Source organism: Oryctolagus cuniculus, chromosome 18, assembly GCF_964237555.1.
Source record: "Oryctolagus cuniculus chromosome 18, mOryCun1.1, whole genome shotgun sequence".
Taxonomy (NCBI): domain Eukaryota; kingdom Metazoa; phylum Chordata; class Mammalia; order Lagomorpha; family Leporidae; genus Oryctolagus; species Oryctolagus cuniculus.
In genome coordinates, this window is record NC_091449.1 from 23,420,624 (window position 1) to 23,444,938 (window position 24,315).

Here is a 24,315-nt window from a genome sequence, read left to right on the forward strand (position 1 = left end):
CCCTTCTTCATACCTTATAGAAAAATACATTTTAAATAAATAACTCTTTAAAAAAAGATTTATTTGAGAGGTAGAATTACAGACAGAAGAAGAGACAGAGAAAAGTCTTCCATCTGCTGGTTCACTCTGCAAATGGCTCCAACAGCCAGAGCTGGGCCGATCCGAAGCCAGGAACCAGGAGGCTTTTCCGAGTTTCCCACATGGGTGCAGGGGCCCAAACAACTGGGCCATCTTGTGCTGCCTTCTCATATGCATTAGCAGGAAGCTGGGTCACCAAGACTTGAATTGGCACTCTGTGTCACAAGCAGCCACTCAACCCACTCCACTACACCACAACACTGCCCCCAGTTTTAGACGTTTTGTTTATTTGAAAGGCAGAGTACAGGGGACAAAGAGAGACAAAGAGAGAGATCTTCTATCTGTTGACTCACTATCCAAAGGATATTCCTTTTGCTGATTTAAAGTCACTGAAAAGTGGATTTTCCTCAAATTGAGTTTCACAGCTAAAACAGATTGCAATTTCGAGGTTGCAATTTCCTTAGAACTGATGAATATTTGAGCAAAGTTAAAGATGTTCATCTAATAAATTGATTGCTGTGAGGTACAGGCTAAGACTGCCATCCACATGGGAGACCCTGATGGAGTTCCAGGTTCCTGATTTTGGCCCGGCCCGGCTCTGATTGTTGTGGCCATTTGGGAAGTGAACCAGTGAATGGAAGATCTCTTTACTTTTTATTTACTTTTTTAAGATTTATTTTATTTATTTGAAAGAGTTACACAGAGAGAGAAGGAGAGGCAGAGAGAGAGAGAGGCCTTCCAATCGCTGGCTCACTCCCCAAATGGCAGCAATGGCTGGAGCTGTGCTATCCGAATGAAGCCAGGAGCCTCCTCCGGGTCTTCCCACGTGGGTGCAGGGGCCCAAGGACTTGGGCCATCCTCTACTGCTTTCCCAGGCCACAGCAGAGAGCTGGATTGGAAGAGGAGCTGCCGGGACTTGAACTGGCACCCATATGGGATGCTGGCACTGCAGGTGGCGGCTTTACTCACTACACCACAGCGCCGGCCCCAGAAGATCTTTTTCAACTCTCCTTCTCCATCACTCTGCCTTTCAAATAAATAAATATTTTTTTTAAAGTGTGTTTAAAACTTATTCAAAAACTTACTTTGCAAATAACTTTAAGCTGCAGACATCTGGACTTCTGAAAACATAATGTTAACAAGAAACCAGAATTGTTTCGTCCTGGTCTCACGTAAACAAACTGTAGCAGTTTCAGGACCTTAAAACCTATCTCAGACTCATCAGGATTAAACTTTAAACAGTCCAAGTCTTTGTCTCCACATGGGGAAAAGTTGGCACAATAACTCCTATCAATACAGTAAGGTCGTGAACAATCTGAGAGAAATACAAGTTGGTCAGAGAATTCACTCACCTTCCATTCTTTGGAAATATTTTCCTTGCAAAAACATTGGCCAAAGAGTAAGAGCTGGGTTGAGTTTCTTGGAGGAGGCTGAGTTCATATTTAATCTTGGTTTCTCTACAGAATCCAGCTGCTGCTTCTCCATGGGTGACACATAACAAGCAAAATTCTTTGCAACCAGGTCGTCATTAACACAAACCTGCAGATGCGACACATTTCATGAAGGGTAAGACAGGATGGTCACATGACTGAAGAAAGCATTTCAGACTCAACTCAAGAGGACTTTACAGAACACAACATGGTAAAAGCTGATCTCAGGACTTCTGTTGTGGTAATGGTGAACTGAATACTTCTCACCGATCCTCCTGCTAAGAAAACAGCAATGATCTGTGTGAAATACAATCCTCGAAAAGGCACTAGAGAACCAACACCACCCAGCCAGGCAGAGATCTGGTGGGAAAACAAGGACAAAGCATTAACCATAAAAGGAAGACTGACAAATGAGATTTGATCAAACCGAAAACTCTGCTCTTCCAAAGACAGTGACAAGATGGGGCAAAACATTTTAAAGCCAGGTGCCTGAATAGACATGTACCTAGAATAAATACAGAGAGAACATGTATCTCTCTGAAACTCAATGAAAAGAGAACTACCCAATTAAAAACGGGCAAAAGGTCTCAATGTCACTGAAGACGACAGAGGATGGCAAAAAAGGATGTGAAAACATTTTTTGTTTTTGGGGAAAGGCAAACTTAAACCACCGGGAGCCACCACTACTCATCTTTCAGAACAAGCACAGAGCATCAGAAAGGAAGTGGAGAGGGGCAGTCGTCGCTGTGCAGTGGATTAAGCACTGTGGCATCCTGTATCAGAGTGCCAGCTCAAGTCCTGGCTCCTCCGCTTCCAAACCAGCTTCCTGCTAATGTGCCGGGGAAGGCAGCAGAGGATGACCCTCATGTCCCTGCCACCCATGTAAGAGACCTGGACAAAGTTCCAGGTTGCTGGCATCAGCTTGGCCCAGTCCTGACTGTTGTAACCATTTGGTGGAGTGAATCAGTGGAGGATCTCTCTCCCTCTCTACTACTCTTCCTTTCAAATACATAAATAAATCTCCTCCTCCTCCCTCTTTCATTACCAGTCCCATTCTCCACTGAAATCCAGTTTGATTAACTTTATGCACAGAAGATCAACTCTGTATTAAGTAAAGAGTTCAACAATTGGAACAACCACAACAAAACAAAAACTGTTCCTCAACAGTCCAGACAAGGGCTTTTTCAAAGTCTTCGTATCTTGAAGTTAATTTCATTTTATTTTTAGAAATTTAGTAACTTTAAAAAAGCACCCAAGAATGATATGTCTCTTGTGAGCACTCAGACATAATTATAACTCTTTGAGGACAGAGGTCCTGCATGGGAAGTTAGTGCACAGTGATTCCTGTAGTTAATTTAACAATTAACACTCTTATGTATAACATCAGTGATCACCCAAGGCTCTTGACATGAGCTGCCTAGGCTTTGGAGCCTGTTGAATCCACAAACTCCATCAGTATTTAGACAAGGCCATCAGCAAAGGAGTTCTCTCCTCCCTTCATAGAAAAGTACCTCTTTCTTTGATAACTACTTCTTTCCACTGGGATCTGACCTACCGAGGTCCTTCACGTAGGACATTTTTGCCACAGTGTCTCGGCTTTCCATGCCTGAAATGCTCCTGTGGGCTTTTCAGCCAGACCAGAATGCCTTAAAGGCTGATTCTGAGGTCAGAATGCTACTTAAAGTGACTGTCATTCAATCAGTCTGCTGTGTGGACTGCTTCTCATGTTGGAGCATTTACTCCTTATTAATTTCATCTATTATTATTACGAGACAGTTAAATTGTATCCAATCACTTTAACATTTAAGATGGTATTTTTATCACCAAGCTTAAGGGGATTTGGGGTCCCATGGCAAGTTTTTAAACTGTACCCTTAGAAGTAAGCTTAGGAGCTGATCTTCTGTATAATAAGATAATCGAAAATGAATCTTGATGTGAATGGAAGGGGAGAGGGAGTGGGAAAGGGGAGGGTTGTGGGTGGGAGGGACGGTATGGGGGGGAAAGCCATTGTAACCCACGAGTCGTACTTTGGAAATTTATATTCATTAAATAAAAGATAAAAAAAAAAAGTAAGCTTAGGGCCGGCGCCGTGGCTCAATAGGCTAATCTTCCGCCTAGTGGCACCGGCACACCAGGTTCTAGTCCCGGTCGGGGCGCTAGATTCTGTCCCGGTTGCCCCTCTTCCAGGCCAGATCTCTGCTGTGGCCAGGGAGTGCAGTGGAGGATGGCCCAAGTGCTTGGGCCCTGCACCAGCATAGGAGACCAGGAGAAGCACCTGGCTCCTGCCTTCGGATCAGCGCGATGCGCCAGCCACAGCGGCCATTGGAGGGTGAACCAACGGCGAAAGGAAGACCTTTCTCTCTGTCTCTCTCTCTCTCACTGTCCACTCTGCCTGTCCAAAAAAAAAAAAAAAAAAAGTAAGCTTAGGGGCTGGCGATGTGGCATAGGAGGTAAAGTTGTGGCCCACAGTGTGGGCATCCTATATGAGCACTGGTTTGAGTCCCTGCTGCTCCACTTCTGATCCAGCTCTCTGCTATGGCCTGGGATAGCAGTGGAAGATGGCTCAAGTCTTTGGGCCCCTGCAACCATGTGGGAGACCTGCAAGAAGCTCCTGGCTTCAGATCAGTTCAGTTCCAGCCATTGTGGCCATCTGGGGAGTGAACCAGCAGATGTAAGACACTCTCTCTCTCTCTCTGTCAATTACACTTCAACTGATTGTCTTTTAGGTGCTTTGTTAATTATCACAGATCAGGGAGGGGGGGAGAGGGAGGAGGGAGGAGGGAGTCTTCCATCTGCTGGAGGGAGGAGGGAGGAGAGAGGAGGGAGGAGGGAGTCTTCCATCTGCTGATTCACTCCCCAATTGGTCACAATGGCCAGAGCTGTGCTGATCCACTCCCCAATTGGTCACAATGGCCAGAGCTGTGCTGATCCACTCCCCAGTTGGCTGCAATGGCCAGAGCTGTGCCAATCTGAAGCCAGGAGCCAGAAGCTTCTTTAGGGTCTCCCACGTGGGTGCAGGAGCCCAAATACTTGGTCCACTTTCTGCTGCTTTCCCAAGCCATGGCAGAGAGCTGGATCAGAATTGGAGCAGCTGGGACTGAACCAGCACTCACATGGGATGCAGGCATTGCTGGCGGCAGCTTTACATGCTACAGCACAGCGATGGCCCCTCCAGAAAATTTTTTTTTATTTCTCTTTCTGGATTTCTTCAATGACCCACTGTTCATTCAGGAGCATGCTGTTCAGTCTCCATGTGTTTGCATATGTTCTAGAGATTTCTGAGTTGCTGATTTACAGCTTTTCTGCATTGTGGTCTGAGAAGATGCATGATATGATTTCAATGTTTTTCAATTTGCTGACTTGCTTTATGGCCTAGCATGTGGTCAATCCTGGAGAAAGTTCATGCACTGGTGAGAATAATGTGTATTCTGCAACTGTAGGTTGAAAAGATCTATGGGTATCTGTTAGTTCCACTTGGTCTATATTGTCAATTAACTGTTTCCTTGCTGATTTTCTGTCTGGTGATCTGTCCATTGCTGAAAGGGAGTTTTGAAGTCCCTCATTATTACTGTATTGTCTCCTTTTAGATTCCTTAACATTTTTTTTAAATAGCAATGGCCCTGTAATTAGGTGCATATATGTTTTTAACAGTTCATCTTCCTGTTTAATTGATCCCTTAATCATTACATAGGGACCTTCTTTGTCTCCTAGCAGCTTCTGTGTTAAATTCTATTTTGTCAGATGTTAGGATGGCTATACCAGCTCTTTTGTGGTTCTGTTAGCATGGAATATCTTTTTCCAATCTTTCACTTTCAGTTCACATGCATCCTTGTTGGTGAAATGTGTTTCTTGTAGGCAACAAATACAAAACATTCTGCCAATCTGTGCCCTTTAACTGAAGAGTTGAGTCCATTTACATTCAAAGTGACTATTGATAAGCAAAAATTTCACCCTGCCATTTTCCCATAAATACTCCTATTGTTTCCTTTGGATTTCCTTTGTATTTTTACTGAAAGATTTTCTGCCTTCATCTTCTTTCACAGTTATACCCATGTTTCTGTGTTTCTGTGTGTAGCACATCTTTAAGCATCTTTTGCAAAGCTGGACAGGTGGTGACAAATTCTTTCAATTTCTGTTATGGAAAGTCTTTATTTCACCTTCATTTTAAATGACAGCTTTGCAGGGTACAGTATTATGGGTTGACAGTTTTTTTTCCTCTTAAGCCTTGGAATTTATCTCATCATTTCTCTCCTAGCCTGTAGGGTTTCTGATGGTAAGGTTGCTGTGAGTCTAATTGGAGATCCTTTGAAATTTCTCTCATGTACATTTTACAATCTTTTCCTTATGTTTTACTTGGGAGAGTTTGATTACAATGTGTCATGGTGAAGATCTTTTCTGGTCATGTCTAATTAGCTCTATGTGCTTCCTGTACTTGGATGTCCCTTTCTCCAAATTGGGGATGTTTTCTGTTATTATTTCACCAAAAAGGCCTTCTAATCCTTTCTCTTTTTCCACACCTTCAGGAACTCCTAGAACCCATATGTTGGGTCATTTGATAGGATCCTTAAGATTCCCAACAATGCTTTTTAGTTTTCCAATTTCTTCTCACTTTTGACATGACTGTATAATTTCCTGCAATTTGTCTTCTAAAGTCAGATATTCTTTCTTCTGCTTCATCGATTCTGTTGTTAAGGCTTTCCACTGCATTTTTTATTTGTTCATTCAATTCTTTATTTCCAAAATTTCATCTTGCTTTAAGATCTCAATTTCGTGGGATAAATATTCTTTCACATCATGTATGGATTTCATTAGTTCGTGCATTTGCTTCTGATAACTTCTAAGTAATCCTACGATCAATTTTTTTTAATTCTCTTTCTGGCATTTCTTCAATCTCTTCATCTTCACAATCTAGTATTGAAGTGTTATGATCTTCTGAGGGCATCTTGTTGTCTTCCTTATTCTTGTTTCTTGAATTGGTGCATTTATTTGGCATTTCTTAAGATTAACTCATTGATTTCTTCGTTTTTAGCTGTGGTGGCTTTTATCTTTGGACTATGCCTCTGTGGATTAGTGGAGTATTTTTTTCAGCAGATACCTAGAGGCACAAGGTGGGTATGGCCAGGGGCTCTGTTCCAGGCTGAAGGGAGTATCTTAGGTGACACTGGGTTGGGTGTGGTAAGTCTTTATTATTATTTTAATCAGAGGGGAGGTTTGTTCTGCTCTGTTGGCATAGACTCAGCTCACCTCCTCTCTTCAAACGACACCAGTGCCTGGGCACTAGCTAGGATCACACAAAGGATCTTTGCAGGCCTTGGTATAAGTAGATTCCCCAGCAATGTCCTTCACCAGGTAACCAGGGAGCCCTGAGCATGTGGAGTCTCCCACAGTGACTCCCCAAAGTCCCAGCCACACCTTGAGCCCTCCCACACAGCCTATCTGTTCTCACAGTCCTGGCATAAAAGCCTCCCACAGTCATGAGCATCCAGCCCCCATTAGTTCTCCCCACCAGACTCAGAAGTCTCTGCTTGTCTGGTCCTGTGTGCAGACACAATCTGGCGCAGCTGTTATGTATGTCCAAAATAGTGCCTGCTCTCTATTTGCTTCTTGCAGGATGCCGTTGTAGGGTGATTGGAGAGAGAGAAACATGCTCCCCCCTTTTCCTCCTCTAGTTTGGCAGGTATGCCATCCTCCACAGAGCTCCAAGCCAGATTCTCTCTAGGCTTTTCCTGTAGCTTTATCACCACTGGTTTGAGCTGCTGCAGTCTAGTCTCACCTCAGTCTCCAAAGCTGGTGCTGATGCTCTTGGTGCTGGGGTCCTCAACTGTGGGCATTTACACCCTCCCTACTGTGTCCCTCTAATTTGCATGGAATTTCCTCTGTCGATTTCTCCCTAATTCTTCCCTGAGACTGCACTATCCCCACTTTTTAAAAAACTATCTTCTCCTGGACTAGAGCAGTAATCTCCCTCTCTACTCTGCCATCTTAATCTAATCTGATAAATAAATCTTTAAAACAAAGAGGAAGCAGAGAAATTGGAACCTATACATTGCCTTTGGAAATGTAAAATGATATACTTTGGAAAACAATTTGGCAGTTCCTAAATATCTACAGTATTATCCATGACTTACACAAAATAATATTCTTTTTAAAAGATTTATTTATTTATCTGAAAGTCAGAGTTACATACAGAGAGGCAGAGAGGCAGAGAGAGAGAGAGAGAGAGAGAGGGGTCTTCCATCTGCTGGTTCACTCCCCAACTGGCCGCAATGGCCGGAGTTGCACCAATCCTAAACCGAGAGCCAGGAACTTCTTCCAGGTCTCCCACATGGGTGCAGGGGCCCAAAGGACTTGGGCCATCTTCTACTGCTTTTTGAGACCATACCAGAGAGCTGGATTAAAAGTGAAGCACCCAGGACTCTAACCGGTGCCCATATGGGATGCTAGCACTATAGGCAATGGCTTTACCCACTGTGCCACAGTGCCGGCCCACCCAAAATAATATTCTAGGTATTTACTCAAGAGTCACAAAAGCACAGGTCCACAGGAAGACTTTTACATGAATATTGGTAACAGCCCCAAGCTGGCCACAACTCAAACACCATCAATAAGTGCAGGAATAAATGCACACATATCACATCCCTACAACAGGAGACCACTGACACACGCAACAACATGGAAGTATCTTAAAATCATCTTGAAAGAAAGCTGCCAGCCCAAAAAACAGAACACCCTGGGACACATGCTGGTGTTTCCTTTGTGAGCCTAAAGAGGATTATTGGCCCTAATCCTCTTTCTCTGGCAATCATGACCTCATGCATCCATTTTAAGTTCTCCCTCAGTTAAGCACAGACCTCCCAGCCTTCAGTCAAGGCAAGTCTTATAAGCACACCAACCCATGTGGTGAGAAAGACTTATTTTTAAACAGCAAGAATAAAGCAGTCAATAAAGGCTTTTTAAAACAAAGACATCTTACAAGGTTGGCCCTCATAATCAACAATCTGATAGTTTTCTGCTTGTTTGTTTTCACCAAAGCATAAAATAAACAATGAAAAATAACAGATAAAAATCAACCAGAATGTGAGAAACCCAAAATGCAAAATAAACACTAACATTGAAGAAGTTGTGAAAGAAAAACACTAACATCAGTAACTTTTAAAACAGTATTTTGGCTGTATATAATAGGCTAAAGACAAATCTCTTAGAGCAATGTTGGCATTTGAGATTTCTTTATGTGAATCAGGTAAGTATACTGTTAGAATAAAGTGTCAAGAACAAGGAAAGTGGCAAGTGTTGGGGTACAGCGAGTTAAGCCACCATCTGTGGATGCCAGCACCCCCTACTGGAGCACTGGCTCAAGTCCTTGCTGCTCTGCTTCCAATCCGATTCCCTGCTGATGTACCTGGGAAGGCAGTGGAAGATGGTCCAAGTGCTTGAACCTGCCCCTTATACCCATGTAAAGACCCAGTTAGAGTTTCTGGCTCCTGGATTCAGCCTGGCCCAGCCCTGGGCATTGCAGCCATTTGGAGAGTGAACCAAGCATAAGGAAAATCTCTTTTTCTGCATCTCTCCCTCTGTCTCTGTTTCAAATAAATAAGTATAAAAAAAAAGGAAAGGGGAGGGTTAGGTTGTTGGACTGAAATCAAAGTATCAGAGTCCTTAACATAAGTATAGATAGATAGGTTAGCAATAAAGACATGTGTGTGTGCATGTACACACAGTTATAAAGTGTGTGTGTACATGTTTGTATTCCTAACTCTTTCTGCTGAGAGGAATGACAATCTCTTTCATCCCAGTAGCAGCAAACACACCTATGCCCTCATCTGGGTATCTAAATGTCATTTTTTAACAAAAGGAACCAGAGTTTCTTGAAGAAGTGGTTGATTATACAGCTGGGTCTGGAAAATGATCTTGGGGCCCCAGAAAACTGTGTGTAAACAATGAGGGGTCACAATGGAAGAACACAAGGAAGCCCTTAATGACCCAAACTTGAGACAACTGAGCAAGATGGTAATGATAATTTGAGGGGATTACAACCCTCCAAACAAAACAAATAATCCAAAGTCCATACTAACAGAAATTGCTGAATACAATCAGTAAGTGAGGAAGAAGGGATAGTTTTTTCATTAAAAATGTAGAGGCAGGCATTTGGTACAGTGGTTATTTATGTCACCACTTGGGATGCCTGCATCCCATATCAAAGTGCCTGGTCTGAAACCCAACTCTGCTTTCAATTCAGCTTCCTGCTAATGCAGACCCTGGGAGCCAGCAGATGACGATTCCAGAATTTGAGTCCTGGTAACCCATACGGGGAGACCCAGATTGAGTTCCTGGCTCCCTGCTTTGGCCTGCCCAGGCTTAGTCAATGACAGCATTTGGAGAGTGACCCAGGATATTGAGGATCTCTGTCTGTCTGCCTTTCAAAGAAACAGAAAGATAAATAGGGGCCTGTGCTGTGTACAGTAGGCTAAGCCTCCACCTGCCACACCAGCATCCTGTATGGGGCCAGTTTGCATCCCAGCTGCTCCTCTTCCAAGCCAGCTCTCTGCTTATGGCCTTGGGAAGCAGTGAGAGATAGCCCAGGTGCTTGGGCCCCTGCACCCCTGTGAGAGAGCTGGAAGAAGCTCCTGGCTTCTGACTTCAGATCAGCTCAGCTCCTGCCACTGCAGCCATTTGGGGAGTGAACCAGCAGATGAAGACCTTTCTCTATGTCTTTCTCTGTCTATAAATCTACCTCTCAAATAAATAAAATATTTTTATTGTATTTTATTTATTTATTTTTGACAGAGACAGTGAGAGAGAGAGAGAGAGAGAGAGAGAGAGAGAGAGAGAGAAAGGTCTTCCTTTTTCCGTTGGTTCACCCCCCAAGGGGCTGCCACGGCCTGCCAGCCAGTGCACTGTTCCAATCCAAAGCCAGGAGCCAGGTGCCTCCTCCTGGTCTCCCATGCAGGTGCAGGGGCCAAGCACTCAGGCCATCCTCCACTGCACTCCCAGGCCACAACAGAGAGCTGGTCTGGAAGAGGAGCAACTGGGACAGAATCCAGCGCCCCGACTGGGACTAGAACCCGGGGTGCCGGCGCTGCAGGCAGAGGATTAGCCTAGTGAGCCACGGGGCTGGCCAAGAAAATCTTTTTTAAAAAAGATAAATAAAGGACCAGTGCTGTGGTTCAACGGGTTAGGGCCTAGGCCTGTGGTGCCAGCATCCCGCATCCCATGTGGTGCTAGTTTGGATCTTGGCTGCTCCACTTCCAATCCAGCTCTATGCTATGACCTGGGAAGGCACCGGAGGATGGCCCGGGTCCTTGGGCCCCTGTGCCCATGTGGGAGGCCCAGGGAAGGTTCCTGGCTCCTGGCTTCAGGTCAACTCAGCTCTGGCCATTGCAGCTGGTTGGGCAGTGGACCAGTAGATGAAAGACCTCTCTCTCTCTGTCTCTCCTTCTCTCTCTGACTTTCAAATAGATAAATAAATCTTTTTAAAAAAGATAATTAAAGTTTTAAAACTGTAGAAGGAATGATGGAAAAAGTGAACCTCACCGTAGCAAATTCAGAATGTCTGATAGGGCCTGGCGCTGTGGTGTTGCAGGTAAAGCTGCTGCCTGCAGTGCTGGCATGGCATACGGGTGCCAGTTCTAGTCCCAGCTGCCCCACTTCCGATCCAGCTCTCTGCTATGGCCTGGGAAAGCAGAAAATGGCCCAAGTCCCTGGGCTCCTGCACCTGTGTGTGAAACCCAGAGGAAGCTCCTGGCTCCTGGCTTTGGATCGGCGTAGCTCCAGCCGTCGCAGCCAGTTGGGGAGTGAACCAGTGGATGGCAGACCTCTCTCTCTCTGCCAACATGCACAACCTCAGTCTGATCATGAGAACATCAGGCCAAGTCAAACTGAACGTTCCTCTGCAGCATAACTGACCAGGACTCTTCAGAAGCGTTCAGGCCATGAAGGAAGACTGAAGAACTGTCCCAGACTCTGGGAGACTAACCAGACAGGACACTGGAGGCAAGCTGGAGGCCTGGCTCAGACCCTGGACCAGAAAAAGGAAACCAGTGGGAACACTGCAACACTCCGGTGAGGGCCAAGGACACTTTAGCAGTATTTACTCATGTTAATCTGCCAGTTTTTGACTGCATTGCGGCTCTGTACGACGCTAACATTAGGAAAACAAGGTAAACCACATCCAAATAGCTCCATACTATTTTTGAAGCTCCTCTGAAAGTCCAAAATTATTTTAAAAAAAATTAAATTCATGAGGAAGGCACTGTGTGTGGGCTCCCGGAGGCCCTGGATCCACACCACCCTGCCGCTCTGACCCAGGTGCAGAACTGCACCAGGGCAGCAGCAGGTACTTCAGGAGGGGCTCATGTGTGCCATCTCCTTCTCTGCGCTTATGTGAATCCTTTAAAAGGCCACAAAATACACTGTGAACAAACCCCAGAGCAGGCGAGAGCAGTGAACTGACATGGTAGCAAATGAGTCATTTCTTTTTTTTTTTTTTTTTCTTTTTTTGGACAGGCAGAGTGGACAGTGAGAGAGAGAGACAGAGAGAAAGGTCTTCCTTTTGCCGTTGGTTCACCCTCCAATGGCCGCCGCGGCCGGTGCGCTGCGGCCGGCGCACTGCGCTGATCCGATGGCAGGAGCCAGGAGCCAGGTGCTTTTCCTGGTCTCCCATGGGGTGCAGGGCCCAAGCACCTGGGCCATCCTCCACTGCACTCCCTGGCCACAGCAGAGAGCTGGCCTGGAAGAGGGGCAACCGGGACAGAATCCGGCGCCCCGACCGGGACTAGAACCCGGTGTGCCAGCGCCGCAAGGCGGAGGATTAGCCTAGTGAGCTGCGGCGCCGGCCCACAAATGAGTCATTTCTAAAAATCATAAGGAAACAACAGTTCAGACTTATTACTATAATAATTTTTGCCCATCACTAAATAAAATGAAGTATTTTTTAAAAATAATCAATAGAAAATACACAGTCCTGGCTACTTTTAACTTAAGACTTTGAAATATTAAGATGATTTCTATGCTGCATGAATTACACTGTTTTACTTGGCATTTATTCACTGTTTTACTAAAGTAGAATTTAAAATAGAATTTAAAATTTAAAATACAACTTACTTTTTCATTTTTTATGGTTACATAAAGGTAAACCTCAAAAGTGTCTTCTTCCACAGCACATAACTTGGCTTCTACCTGGGTAGTTGCTAGATGGCACAAAAGAAAACTCAAATCAGCTGACATTAAAAGCGTTCTTGAGAAAATCATGGCTATTTCCCATCTGTTAATCTCTGCCAACCACGAAAAAGTTCCCAGTGCCAAAATGACCAAAGTCTTCCTAGGAGCCGTGAAAAAGGCTCTTCGGCCAGTGGTGTTATAAGTAAGCCCTTTATCCCATCAACAGCATCCTCCTGCCACCCTTCAAATGCCTCCCCCTCCAGGGTACTTCTTGGTCCTCCCAATGGTCGGCCTCATCCAAACCCCCATGCTCACTTCCCAGAAGCCCCAGAGAGCTCACAAGGGCCCAAATTCCAAATCTAGCGACCCTTCCAACCTCCAGTTCCTTCCAACATCAGAGCACTTGGTTTTCCTTTCCCCAGTGTTGCAGGACAGCTCAGAAGAGGAGGCAGGACTCAATTAGGTACCAGGCCGTCCCACAGGCATTTCACACTCCCTAACTCTTCTGAACAGCCTACAGCCTTAAGAAGCAGACAGAGTCACTAGGCTTCTGACTGCCAGGGGTCAGGACAGATGCCACAAGAGACACTGACATGAAATGAAGAGAGCCACTACACAGGTTGTCAATGACACTTTACACATCTTAAATCAGCAACTGATTATTATATAGCAAACACCCACTTCCTATAATCTCACTCACTGAACAAAGCTAGGCTTTCCAGCAACTGCTGGTCTAATAACATCTGTGTCCATTTACTCTGCAGTGTTGCAGCTTCTATGCAAGCAAAGCAGTGGACACTATTCTCGTGCAGGCATCCCCCCCACAAAAGGCCCCCTTCTGATCAGCTGTCAGCTACTGACCTCCCCGTTCACCTACAAAGCTGCAGGGGTGCTGAGTACTGGGCAGAAGCAGCTGCAGGTACTTAGGGAAACCTGCCAAGAGGGTCAAACAGCCAGATAGGCACCTGGCCAAGCCTGCACCCACAGAAGGCTGAGCGACCTCGGCGGCAGTTCAAAGCAGGCTCTGAGTGCGCACCGGCTTACCTTTCAGGACATTCTGAAAGTACTGAACAGCGGCACTGTCCCACTTCTTGGCAGGTCTGAAACAGTGAACAGGGCAACTTCATTAAACAAAACCCCAAGGCTAGTACACTAACCTTGCTTTGTAAACCACACACAGGGCTTTTTCTGCATGACCAATCAAGCACACGATGCACACAACAGACAGTATAGCTCTGGCCCTGCTCTGGGTGGGGATAAAGACCCCAGCTACTTCCTGTGACACACCCCCTCCACACTGCTGCTTGCACCAACACAAACTCACATCCCAGGAGCCCCAGTGAGGTGACCTGTGCTCACCACCTGGCACTGCCTGCTGCAACATCAGTTACCTGTGACAAATCAAAACACAAGCTCCCTGGGGCAGCGATTCTGAGATCACTGCGTCTCCACAGGCTGGCACAGAGAGGGATCAGTACATGTCGGCTAAGCCAACAGTGTAGGGGCAGCTGTGGGGAAGCGGCTGCTATGGTCCTCACTCTGCCCACTAGAGCACCCATTCTCCACCTCCCATTTGATCTCTATCAACTTAACCTTTCTACATCTTGCCTATGCTTTGGAAAGAAAATCACAGGAAAAGGTATAGGCAGTAGAAAATCAGGAGAAACCAGTATTTAGAAGGAATAAAAATAAAATAAAAAGTCAAGATCAGAATAATATATTTACATTTCTCTTGTTTGGATCTATCAGATATGCTACCACCATACTTCAAGAGTTATTTTAGTTTTTTAAATGTTTATTCATTTTTATTTATTTGAAAGGCAGAGCATCAGAGAGGGCAAGAGAGAGAGAGAAATCTTCTATCTACTGGTTCACTCTCCAAATGTCTTCAACAACTGGGCCTGGACCATGCCGAAACCAGGAGCCCGGAACTCCACTCAGGTCTCCCTCACAGGTGGCAGGTACTCAGGATTCGATCCACCATTTGCTGTCTCCTAGGGCATTAGCAGGAAGCTGTCCTGGAAGTGGGCAGCCAGGACTTACATCAGGTACTCCAGTATGGAACCAAAGGTGCCCCAAGCAGTGGCTTAATCGGCTGTATCACAAGATCCATTCCTTCCAAGAGTTATTTTAAAGATCAAATGGGGGGGGCAGTTAAATCCAATAACCACATCGGTCATAGTCACCCATGAAAAAGACTCAAAGTGGTTAGGAGAGGGATATGGATTGGCAAAGAACCTCCACAGCTACTCCTAAGTTAATTCTGCAAACAAGAGAGCCTGTTCTCTTCCTAAGAAAGTCCATGCCCACAGAGGTGTCTAACCTCACGGACAGAGGGGAGGATCCAGGCTCACAGGGGTATGTAAGTGCATCCACAGAGGGCGAGATCCAGGCTCACAGGGGTGTCTAAGTGCACCGACAGAGGGCGAGATCCAGGCGCACAGGGGTGTGTACAGGCACTGACAGAGGGCAGGATCCACGATCACATGGGTATGTAAGTGCACCAATGGAGGGTGGGAAGGTCAAAGCCTGCACAGCCCACAGAGGCCTCCAGGAGGAAAGACGTGGGACAGAGGCAGGCATGTGGTCAACATTTTTTTAATGCTCCAGCAGTTTTATTTCATGAAAGCTTTTCTTTAGAATTACTCTACTACTTTTTTTTTTTTTTTTTTTTTGACAGGCAGAGTGGACAGTGAGAGAGAGAGAGAAAGGTCTTCCTTTGCCGTTGGTTCACCCTCCAATGGCCACCACGGCTGGCGCGCTGCAGCCGGCGCACCGCGCTGATCCGAAGGCAGGAGCCAGGTGCTTCTCCTGGTCTCCCATGGGGTGCAAGGCCCAAGGACTTGGGCCATCCTCCACTGCACACCCTGGCCACAGCAGAGAGCTGGCCTGGAAGAGGGGCAACCGGGACAGAATCCGACGCCCCGACCGGGACTAGAACCCCGTGTACTGACGCCGCAAGGCGGAGGATTAGCCTATTGAGCCGCGGCGCCGGCCTCTACTACTTTTTATAAGTTTTTTTTTAAGTCAAAAGGCACAGAGCTCTGGCCTGGGAGGGGGTGCCTGAGAATTCTACTCACAGCCAGTTTGACCAGCACCAACTCAGAGGCTGCCTCCTGCAGAACCCAGACCTTCAAAACCTGCTCGCAGGTAACTGATGGCACATAAATGCAGACACAAACTGAAGGCGTTTACTCATGATTCCTGTGACTTCAGAACCTGTACTTACACAATCTCGGCGCTGTCTTCACAGAAGTCAATGTGCAATGTAACAGGCTTCATGCAGTACAACCGGAACTTTTTTGCTCTGTAGGGAAGCTGCATAAATGATTCCACTGCAACTCGGATGCTGACAAATGAAGCAGAGAGAGTTCCATTATAAAACACACAACACAGAACAGACTCCTTTATAGTTCACCTAGGTCAGTAACATGCTTGCCGTAAAACAAAGTAAAGACATGCCTTTCTGATTCTAACACAGCCTCCAACAGATGCCTGGAGACATCTGGCCAAGGGAACAAAACTGCTTCTTGGAGGGTGGAAAAAAATCTTCCTGTAAAAGCAGAGAGATCCTACATAGTGATTCAGTGTATCTGTGGCATCAAAATTTCATGGCACAGGGGCAGGAATTCAGGGAGAGTGTATCTGGTGAGGCTCCTCAGGTTAAGACACACTGTGCAGCTGGCACTGTGGTGCAGGTGAAGGCGCCACCCACGGTGCCAGTGTCCATGCGAGTGCCAGCTTGGGCCCAGATCCACTGCCGATCCAGCTCCTTGCTAATGCGCCTGGGACATCAGTGAAGACAATTCAAGTACTTGGGTCCCTGTGCCCACATGGGAAACTCAGGTGGAGTTCTGGGTTCCTGGTTTCAGCTTGGCTGTGGTGGGTATTTGCAGGAGTAAACCAAAGGATGAAAGATACACTTCTCTTTCTTTCTCTCCTTTTCTGTCACTCTGCCTTTCATACCACAAATCAGAAGGAAGGAGGGAAGGAGGGAGGAAGAGAGGAAGGAGGGAAAGAAGGAACAGAAATACTGCACAGGGGCAGGCATGCGGCCTCCCTGCTGGGATGCTGCTTGGGATGCCCTGATCTCGAGTCAGAACACCCGGGCTCCAGTTCTTGTTCCACACCCAATCAGCCTCCTGCTGGTGCAGGCCCTGGGAGGCAGCAGGTGGCTGGGTCTCTGCCACCCACAGGAGAGACCACATTGAGTTTCCAGTTCCTGGCTCCAGCATGGCCTACCCAGGGCTGTTGTAGGTATTTTAGAAGTGAAACAAGAAGGCACGTGCTCGCGCGCTCGCTCTCTCTCTCTCTCTCTCTCTGTCTCTCTGCCTTTCAAATACATAAAAAGTGAAAAATAAAAGGAAACACTGAATAACAATGAATAAGCCTGTGAAATAAATTCCATTTACTACGTGACCAGAATTACTCCAACATTGCTGTCTATGAACAGATGTTTTAAAAATTAGTATTTGCCAACTTTGCACAAAACAGCTGATGGACGGCGAGGTGACAAGTAAGGCAAGCAACAGACATGTCAACGTATTTCCTCACCATCAAGCAGCTCTCTTCCCTGAAGCCCTACCCTTTGTCTTAGACAGGTTAGAGCTCTACTTAATCATTTGATTTTCTTGCCAAAAATAAACTCAAAACACCAAATACAAAAGGAAAAGCTCCCCAGAGAGCTAAACACAGTAAGTACTTAAAAAAAAAAAAAAGATTTATTTATTTGAAAGAGTTGCACAGAGGGAGAGGGGGAAAGGGAGAGGGGGGAAGGGAGAGGGGGAGGGAGAGAGGGAGGGAGGGAGGGGGGAAGGAGAGGGGGAAGGATTGGGGGAGGGAGGGGTCTTCCATCCACAGGTTCACTCTCCAATTGGTCACACTGGCTGGAGCTGTGCGGATCTGCAGCCAGGAGCCAGGAACTTCTTCCAGGTCCTCCTGCACACGGGTGCAGGGGCCCAAGGACTTGGCTTTCCCAGGCCATAGCAGAGAGCTGGGTCAGAAGTGAAGCAGCCTGGGCTTTTTAACCGGCACCTATATGGGATGCCGGCACTGCAGTTGGTGACTGTACCGCTATGCCACAGCCCTGACCCCAAGTACTTTTTTTATTTTTTTTGACAGGCAGAGTGGACAGTGAGAGAGAGACAGAGAGAAAGGTCTTCCTTTGCCGTTGGTTCACCCTCCAATGGCTGCTGTGGCGTGCTGCGGCCGGCGCACCACACTGATCCGAAGGCAGGAGCCAGGTACTTCTCCTGGTCTTCCATGGGGTGCAGGGCCCAAGCACTTGGGCCATCCTCCACTGCACTTCCCTGGCAACAGCAGAGAGCCGGCCTGGAAGAGGGGCAACCGGGACAGAATCCGGCGCCCGGTGTGCTGGCACCGCAAGGCGGAGGATTAGCCTAGTGAGCCACGGCGCCGGCCCCCAAGTACTTTTATAACAATTATGGTCACAGAGGTGCAGAATCCAAAGCTGGGGAGGCACCTACTTTTCCCTTAAGTATCTGCAAATCCTCCATGTCTGATGAGCCCTTCTGCCACGAAACTCCTCTACGTGTGAGACACCTCTTACTGCACCGAAGGCTAGCTGGCTCTGCTCTTTTCACAGCGGAATAAGAGTCCTTGTGTTTGCCTATTAAATGGACATCCTCTTACTCTGGGACAAACCATGGGACAATTATCACTAAACACCAACAGTGACTTGTGCTAGCTTTTTCTTAACATTTATTTATTTGAGAGGTAAAGTTATAGACAGAGAGAGGGAAAGACAGAGAGGTTGGTCTTCCATTCTCTGGCTCACTCCCCAAATAGCTACAATGGCCAGAGCTGGGCCAATCGGAAGCCAGGGGCTTCTTTGGGTCTCCCACGTGGGTGCAAGGGCCCAAGCACTTGGGTCATCTTCTGCTGTTCTCCAAGGCCATGAGTAGGGAGCTGGATTCAAAGTGGAGCAGCTGGGATCCGAACGGGTGCCCATACAGGATGCTGGCACGGCAGGCAGAGACTTAACCTACTATACCATAGCACCAGCCTCGTGTGCTGGCATGTTCCCTCCCCCCTCCCCACCCAGAAACCATTTATTAAAACTTCATGCATTTTATCAATACAACTTTAGGAACACAGTGATGTGCTAATGTTTTCTAGTGAGCTGTGACATGCAGTCCCACAGTCAATGAAGGTTACAGTCAGGACGAGCCTGAACTGTCTCCGCACCCTACGTGATAGCCACACCTTTACTCTGAGACGCAGAACAACCAGGAATACACACTTGAGTATATAATCTGCTCTCTGCAACCTGAGGGTGGCCATCAATTTCCTCCTCTGTGGAGACACGGAGAGTTTCTCTCTACCTCCTGGTGGTGAGGCAAACCGCACTGAAGGACCCACCCCATCCCACGTGCAAACTAAGAGGACAGGCCAGAGAGCAGCTGGCACAGGGCACCCAGGAGACGAGCAGGGAACAGCCTGAACCTGCCCTGCCCCACCCTAGGCAGGCAAGTGGAGAAAGGGCACAGTCACTCTCTCTGTCCTCATTAGGACCATTTGCTCCCCTAGTCATGCACGCAGAATGGAAACCTGCAGTCTTCCTTCATCATTTATCTGAAAGTCAGAGACAGAGAGACAAACACAGATGCCTGTCCACTGGTTGATTCATTTCTCAAATGCGGCAACAGCCAGGCTGACACCAGGAGTCCAGAACTCCGTCTCCCGTGTGGGTGGCAGGGGTCAACTTGAGCCCTCATCTGCTGCCTCCCGGGGGTGCACTGGCAGAAAACCAGAGTGGAGAGTGGAGCTGAGATTCAAGTGCAGGCACTCTGATGTGACGCACAGGCATCCAAGTCGTGACTTCATCACCGCGCCAAATGCCTGGCCCAAGTTTTCATTTCTTAAGGCACAAAAACTCTCAATGTCTTCTTTTTGCAAAAGGTAATCCCCTTACTTTAAAAACTGACATTCTCCTTTAAAATTCATCATTATCTCCTTAAAGAGAGTAAGGCAAACAGACATAAAACCACACATACGTCTAAACAAATTCAGAGTTGGTGAACTCAAGGGGCTTCCATAGCCTAGACAGCTCATAGCAAGAGGCTCGGGTGATTGCTGACAGCATAAATAAGTGTGCCAATTGTTAAATCAACAACGGGAGTCACTGGGTACATGCTCCCCATATAGGATCTCTGTCCTTAATGTGTTTTACTATGAAACTTAAAAACAACACTACTAGTCGAACAATACCCTATACCTGGTTCGGTTGTGTGAGTGCAGCCTGTGGAAATCCCTGCTTAGTATATACTAAGTTGATCTTCAGTATATGAAGGTAATTGAAAATGAAACGTGATGAAGGGCGGGATGGGAGAGGGAGTGGGGGAGGGGAGGGCCACGGGAGGGAGGGAGGTCAGGGTTGGGGGGAAGCCACAACAATACAAAAGATGCATTTTATATTCTACTTAAAACTATTGGTTGAACTCTGTAATTAATACACAATTACTCTTAGGTGCATAATTAATGCTGTAAGTAGTACTCAAATAGTATTTTACACTTTGTGTTTCTGTGTGGGAGCAAAATGTGGAAATCTTAACATATGCTAAATTGATCTTCTATATATAAAGATAATTGAAAATTAATCGTGATGTGAAGGGGAAGGGGAGAGGGAGTGGGAGAGGGGAGCGTTGTGGGTGGGAGGGAAGTTACGGGGGGGAGAAGCTCTTGTAATCCATAAGCTGTACTTTGGAAATTTATGCTCATTAAATAAAAAAAAAAAAACACACATACGTACTTTTTAGATTTTACTGGATGTACCTGGCGAAGTCTACAAGGAAACACTCTGCCAGGTAATGGTCTGCTGAAGACATGATTGACTTAATGACAGCCCTGCACCAGCACCGGAGCTCCGGACAATACACCACGCAGACCTGCAAAACAGAAGGCAGGCTTTATTACGTTCAGCAGTAAAACCTCTAGTCACGTGATGACAGCCCTAAAGGCTCCTCTCCACATCGTCTCAGCCTGTACCCCACTTACAGGAGATGACACAGGTGCAGGAGGCTGCCCAAACTGAGCACTGTCTCCCAGGAAAAGGCCCCCAGAAAGCAGAGATCAGCTGAAAGGAAAGTGCTAAACAGGAAGAATTCCAGCTCACCAATACAGAAGGAGTGGGAGAAATCACCATATTGAAACAAATGAGGGGCCCGTGCTGTGGCATATCCTGTAAAGCCACTACCTGCAGTGCTGGCATCCTATATTGGCGCCGGTTCGAGCCCCGGCTGCTCCACTTCCAATCCAGCTCTCTGCTATGGATGGGAAAGCAGTAGAAGATCGGCCACGTCCCTGGACCCCTGCACCAGGAGCTTCCTCCTGGTCCCTGGCATTGGATCGGCACAGCTCTGGTTGTCGCGGCCAACTGGGCAGTGTACCAGGGAGTAGAAGATCTCCTCTCTCTCTCTGCCTCTCCTCTCTGCGTAACTCTGACTTTCAAATAAATAAATCACTCTTTAAAAAAAAAGAAAACAAATGAAAGTGGATTCGGGCAGTGACAGCCACTGAATGGAGAGAGCATGAAGTGAAACACTCACAGCAGTGCCACGAAGGAGGGGTCACCCTAGCATGGCTTGCAAGTGGCGCTCTCTCCCATGTTAAACCCACGTGAAGGTAACAGCACGCCTGTTCTTCAAAACAAGTGACCCTCAATCTATTCACAGTGTCCTGTTTAACCACCTCTCCACAAAAGGACAGGGAGAAAGTGCTCACCTCCTGGGTAAATGCTCACTGTGAGGAGGCCATCATGCTTTCCCAAACAAGACTACACTTAAAGGACCACTGACCCCGTTCCATCCCTCCAGTATGTCACTGGTATGGAAAAATAACAAATTGGTCACTAAGGACATTTGTGGGCACGAGGGAAGGAAATCAGATGAGGTCTTGTCTCCCTCCTAACGAGTGTTCATGTCCTTCCCCTCCATGCTATTACCGAAGTTCACACTTGGAACGATGGCTGACCCAAGAGAAAATCAGACCACAGCAATGGTGGCTGAGGCTGCACGAAAGCAAAGAAGCCCTGATGTGGAGCACAGAGCAGAAACAATCCCAAGTCGGTCAAAGCCATGAGCAACCAAAGAGGGAGGCACGGCCCAGAACTGAAAACCCCAGGTCCTCTTTGCCAAGGTCTGTATACCTGCCCTGGCTCCCACCGCCAGGAAGACGGCCCTAACACCTGGATCTGGATGGCATCTATCCCAAGGCCCCACTTGGACCTACACAAGCACCACCCCCTGCCACCATCAGCCTGAGTCTCATGCAACCCAAAAACCTAACACAAGGCAACAGCCATGAACGTTAAAATACTCTAATCACATTCATCATTCTAAGCTCCTGAAATATTTTTAACAATTATCTGGTAGACAGAGCACTCCCACCCAATGATTCACTCCCCAAGGACCACAACAGCCGTGGGGGAGAGGGTGAAGGCTATGAGCTAGGAACTCAATCCAGGTCTCTCAGGTGGGTAACAGGGACCTAATTACTTGAGCTATCATCTGGTGCTTCCCAGGGTCTGTGTATTAGCAGGAAGCTAGAATCAGGAACCGAATGTAAACACTCTAACATGGTGGTGTTTCAACTACCTGGCCAAACACCCACCCCTACATCCTGATTAGTGTTTCAAGATAGGATAATTAAAGGCTGGTGCTGGTTCCAGTTCCGGCTGCTCCACTTCCAGTCTGGTTCCCTGCTAATGAGCCTGCGAAAGCAAAGGAAGATGGTCTGAGTCCTTGGGTCCCTGCACCCACGTGGGAGATCCTGATGGAACTCCTGACTCCTGGCTTCGGCCTGGCCCAGTCCTGGTCATTAAGGCCATTTGGGGATTGACCTAGAGCATGGAAGATCTATCTGTCCCTCTAACTTTGCCTTTCAACTAAATAAATCTTCAAATAATAATAAAGATACAATAAATAAAGTGCATTCAGATACATACCTGTCCTTCTTCCAACATTAATGGTTTTATTTCTATATCTTTACACATGCTGTTATAGAAGTCATTCATGGCGCTATTTAGTTTTTGATAGTCGACTTCATGATCCAAAAAGGGACTACATCCTTTTATAATAACCCAGAAGCAATCTGGATCTTCAACCTGCAGAATTTTTAAAAGATTATAAAATCATGCATGATTTCTTTTAAAACCAAATAAACCTTAGAACCATGTAACTTTCTAATTTCAGTGATCTATCATTTTTGACAACTACCTTTCTCTTAAATGGTCATACGAAAGAGCCAAAGATAAAATTTAAAACATGTGATCAATAATATGCAATTCTCAATTATGTAGTACAACTCAAAAAGCAATCAGTTCTATTTGGTCTCCTGTAGCTTAAAAATATAAATATTAAAAATATTCTTATTCTTAAAATACTTATTAAAACATCCATATATATAAAAGGTTCAGAACATTTTTAGTATTCTTTTTGTGTAAGAAAAATAAGTATGAATATATATACAGCCTGCTCATATTTTTTTAAATGACAGCAGATGAACCAAAACAAATACAGATTACCTCCTACAGGAGAAAAGAATGGAGTAGAAAGAATAAGGATGAAACTTCGACTGACTTCTCTGAATGGGTCTTATCTACTCTTGTTATTATTACCTACTATTGTTATCTACTATTGTTATTTTTATTGTTAGGGGAAAGAATTATAAAATGGAAAATTAAATTTTTTAAAAGATTTTATTTATTTGAGAGGTAGAGTTAGAGAGAGAGGGAGAGACAGAGAAAAAGGTCTTTCATCCGCTAGTTCAATCCCCAAATGCCCACAATGGCCAGAGCTGGGCAGATCCGAGACCAGGAGCCAGGAGCTTCTTCTAGGTCTCCCATGCAGGTTCAGGGGCCCAAATACTTGGACCATCTTTTACTGCTTTTCCAGCCCATACAATAGAGCTGGATAGAAGAGGAGTAGCTAAGACATGAACTGGTGCCCATAAGGGATGCTGGCACCACAGGCAAAGGCTTAGCCTATTATGCCACAGCACCAGTCACCCCCAAATTAAGTTTGATTGACAACATCACTAAAAACTCATGATTTGGGGCAGACGCTGTGGTGCAGAGGGTTAAAGCCCTGGCCTGAAGCGCCAGCATTCCATAGGGGTGCCGGTTCGAGTCCCGGCTGCTCCACTTCCAATCCAGCTCTCTGCTGTGGCCTGGGAAAGCAGCAGAAGATGGCCCAAGAACTTGGGTCCCTGCACCCATATGGGAGACCTGGAGGAAGCTCCTGGCTTCCGACTGGCACAGCTCCAGCTGTTGCAGCCATCTGGGGAGTGAACCAGCAGATGGAAGACCTCTCTTTCTGTCTCTACCTCTCTGTGTAACTCTTTCAAATAAATAAAATTAAATTTTAAAAAAGAACTCACGATTTGTTTTTTGACAGGGAGAGTTAAACAGTGAGAGAGAGAGAGAGAGAAAGGTCTTCCTTCTGCTGGCTCACCCCCCAAATGGCCACTACAGTCAGGATGCTGCGCTGATCCGAAGCCAGGAGCCAGATGCTTCCTCCTGGTCTCCCATGGGGTGCAGGGCCCAAGCACTTGGGCCATCCTCCACTGCACTCCCTGGCCACAGCAGGGAGCTGGCCTGGAAGAGGGGCAATCGGGACAGACTCCGGCGCCG

The 24,315-nt window shown here is 46.5% G+C and overlaps 1 protein-coding gene across 1 annotated transcript in view; it reads right to left on the reverse strand.

Moving 5' to 3' along the window:
- Nucleotides 1–24,315, reverse strand: part of LOC127486210 (putative ATP-dependent RNA helicase TDRD12) — a 104,723-nt gene that overhangs the window by 66,999 nt on the left and 13,409 nt on the right. Inside the window, exons 2-7 of the mRNA XM_070063264.1 lie at nt 22,630–22,788; nt 20,460–20,572; nt 15,895–16,014; nt 13,710–13,765; nt 12,609–12,694; nt 1,431–1,617 (exon numbers count right to left, since the gene is read on the reverse strand). Of these exons, the coding sequence (XP_069919365.1) occupies nt 1,431–1,617; nt 12,609–12,694; nt 13,710–13,765; nt 15,895–16,014; nt 20,460–20,572; nt 22,630–22,788 (721 nt within the window). The remainder of the gene's footprint in view (nt 1–1,430; nt 1,618–12,608; nt 12,695–13,709; nt 13,766–15,894; nt 16,015–20,459; nt 20,573–22,629; nt 22,789–24,315) is intronic.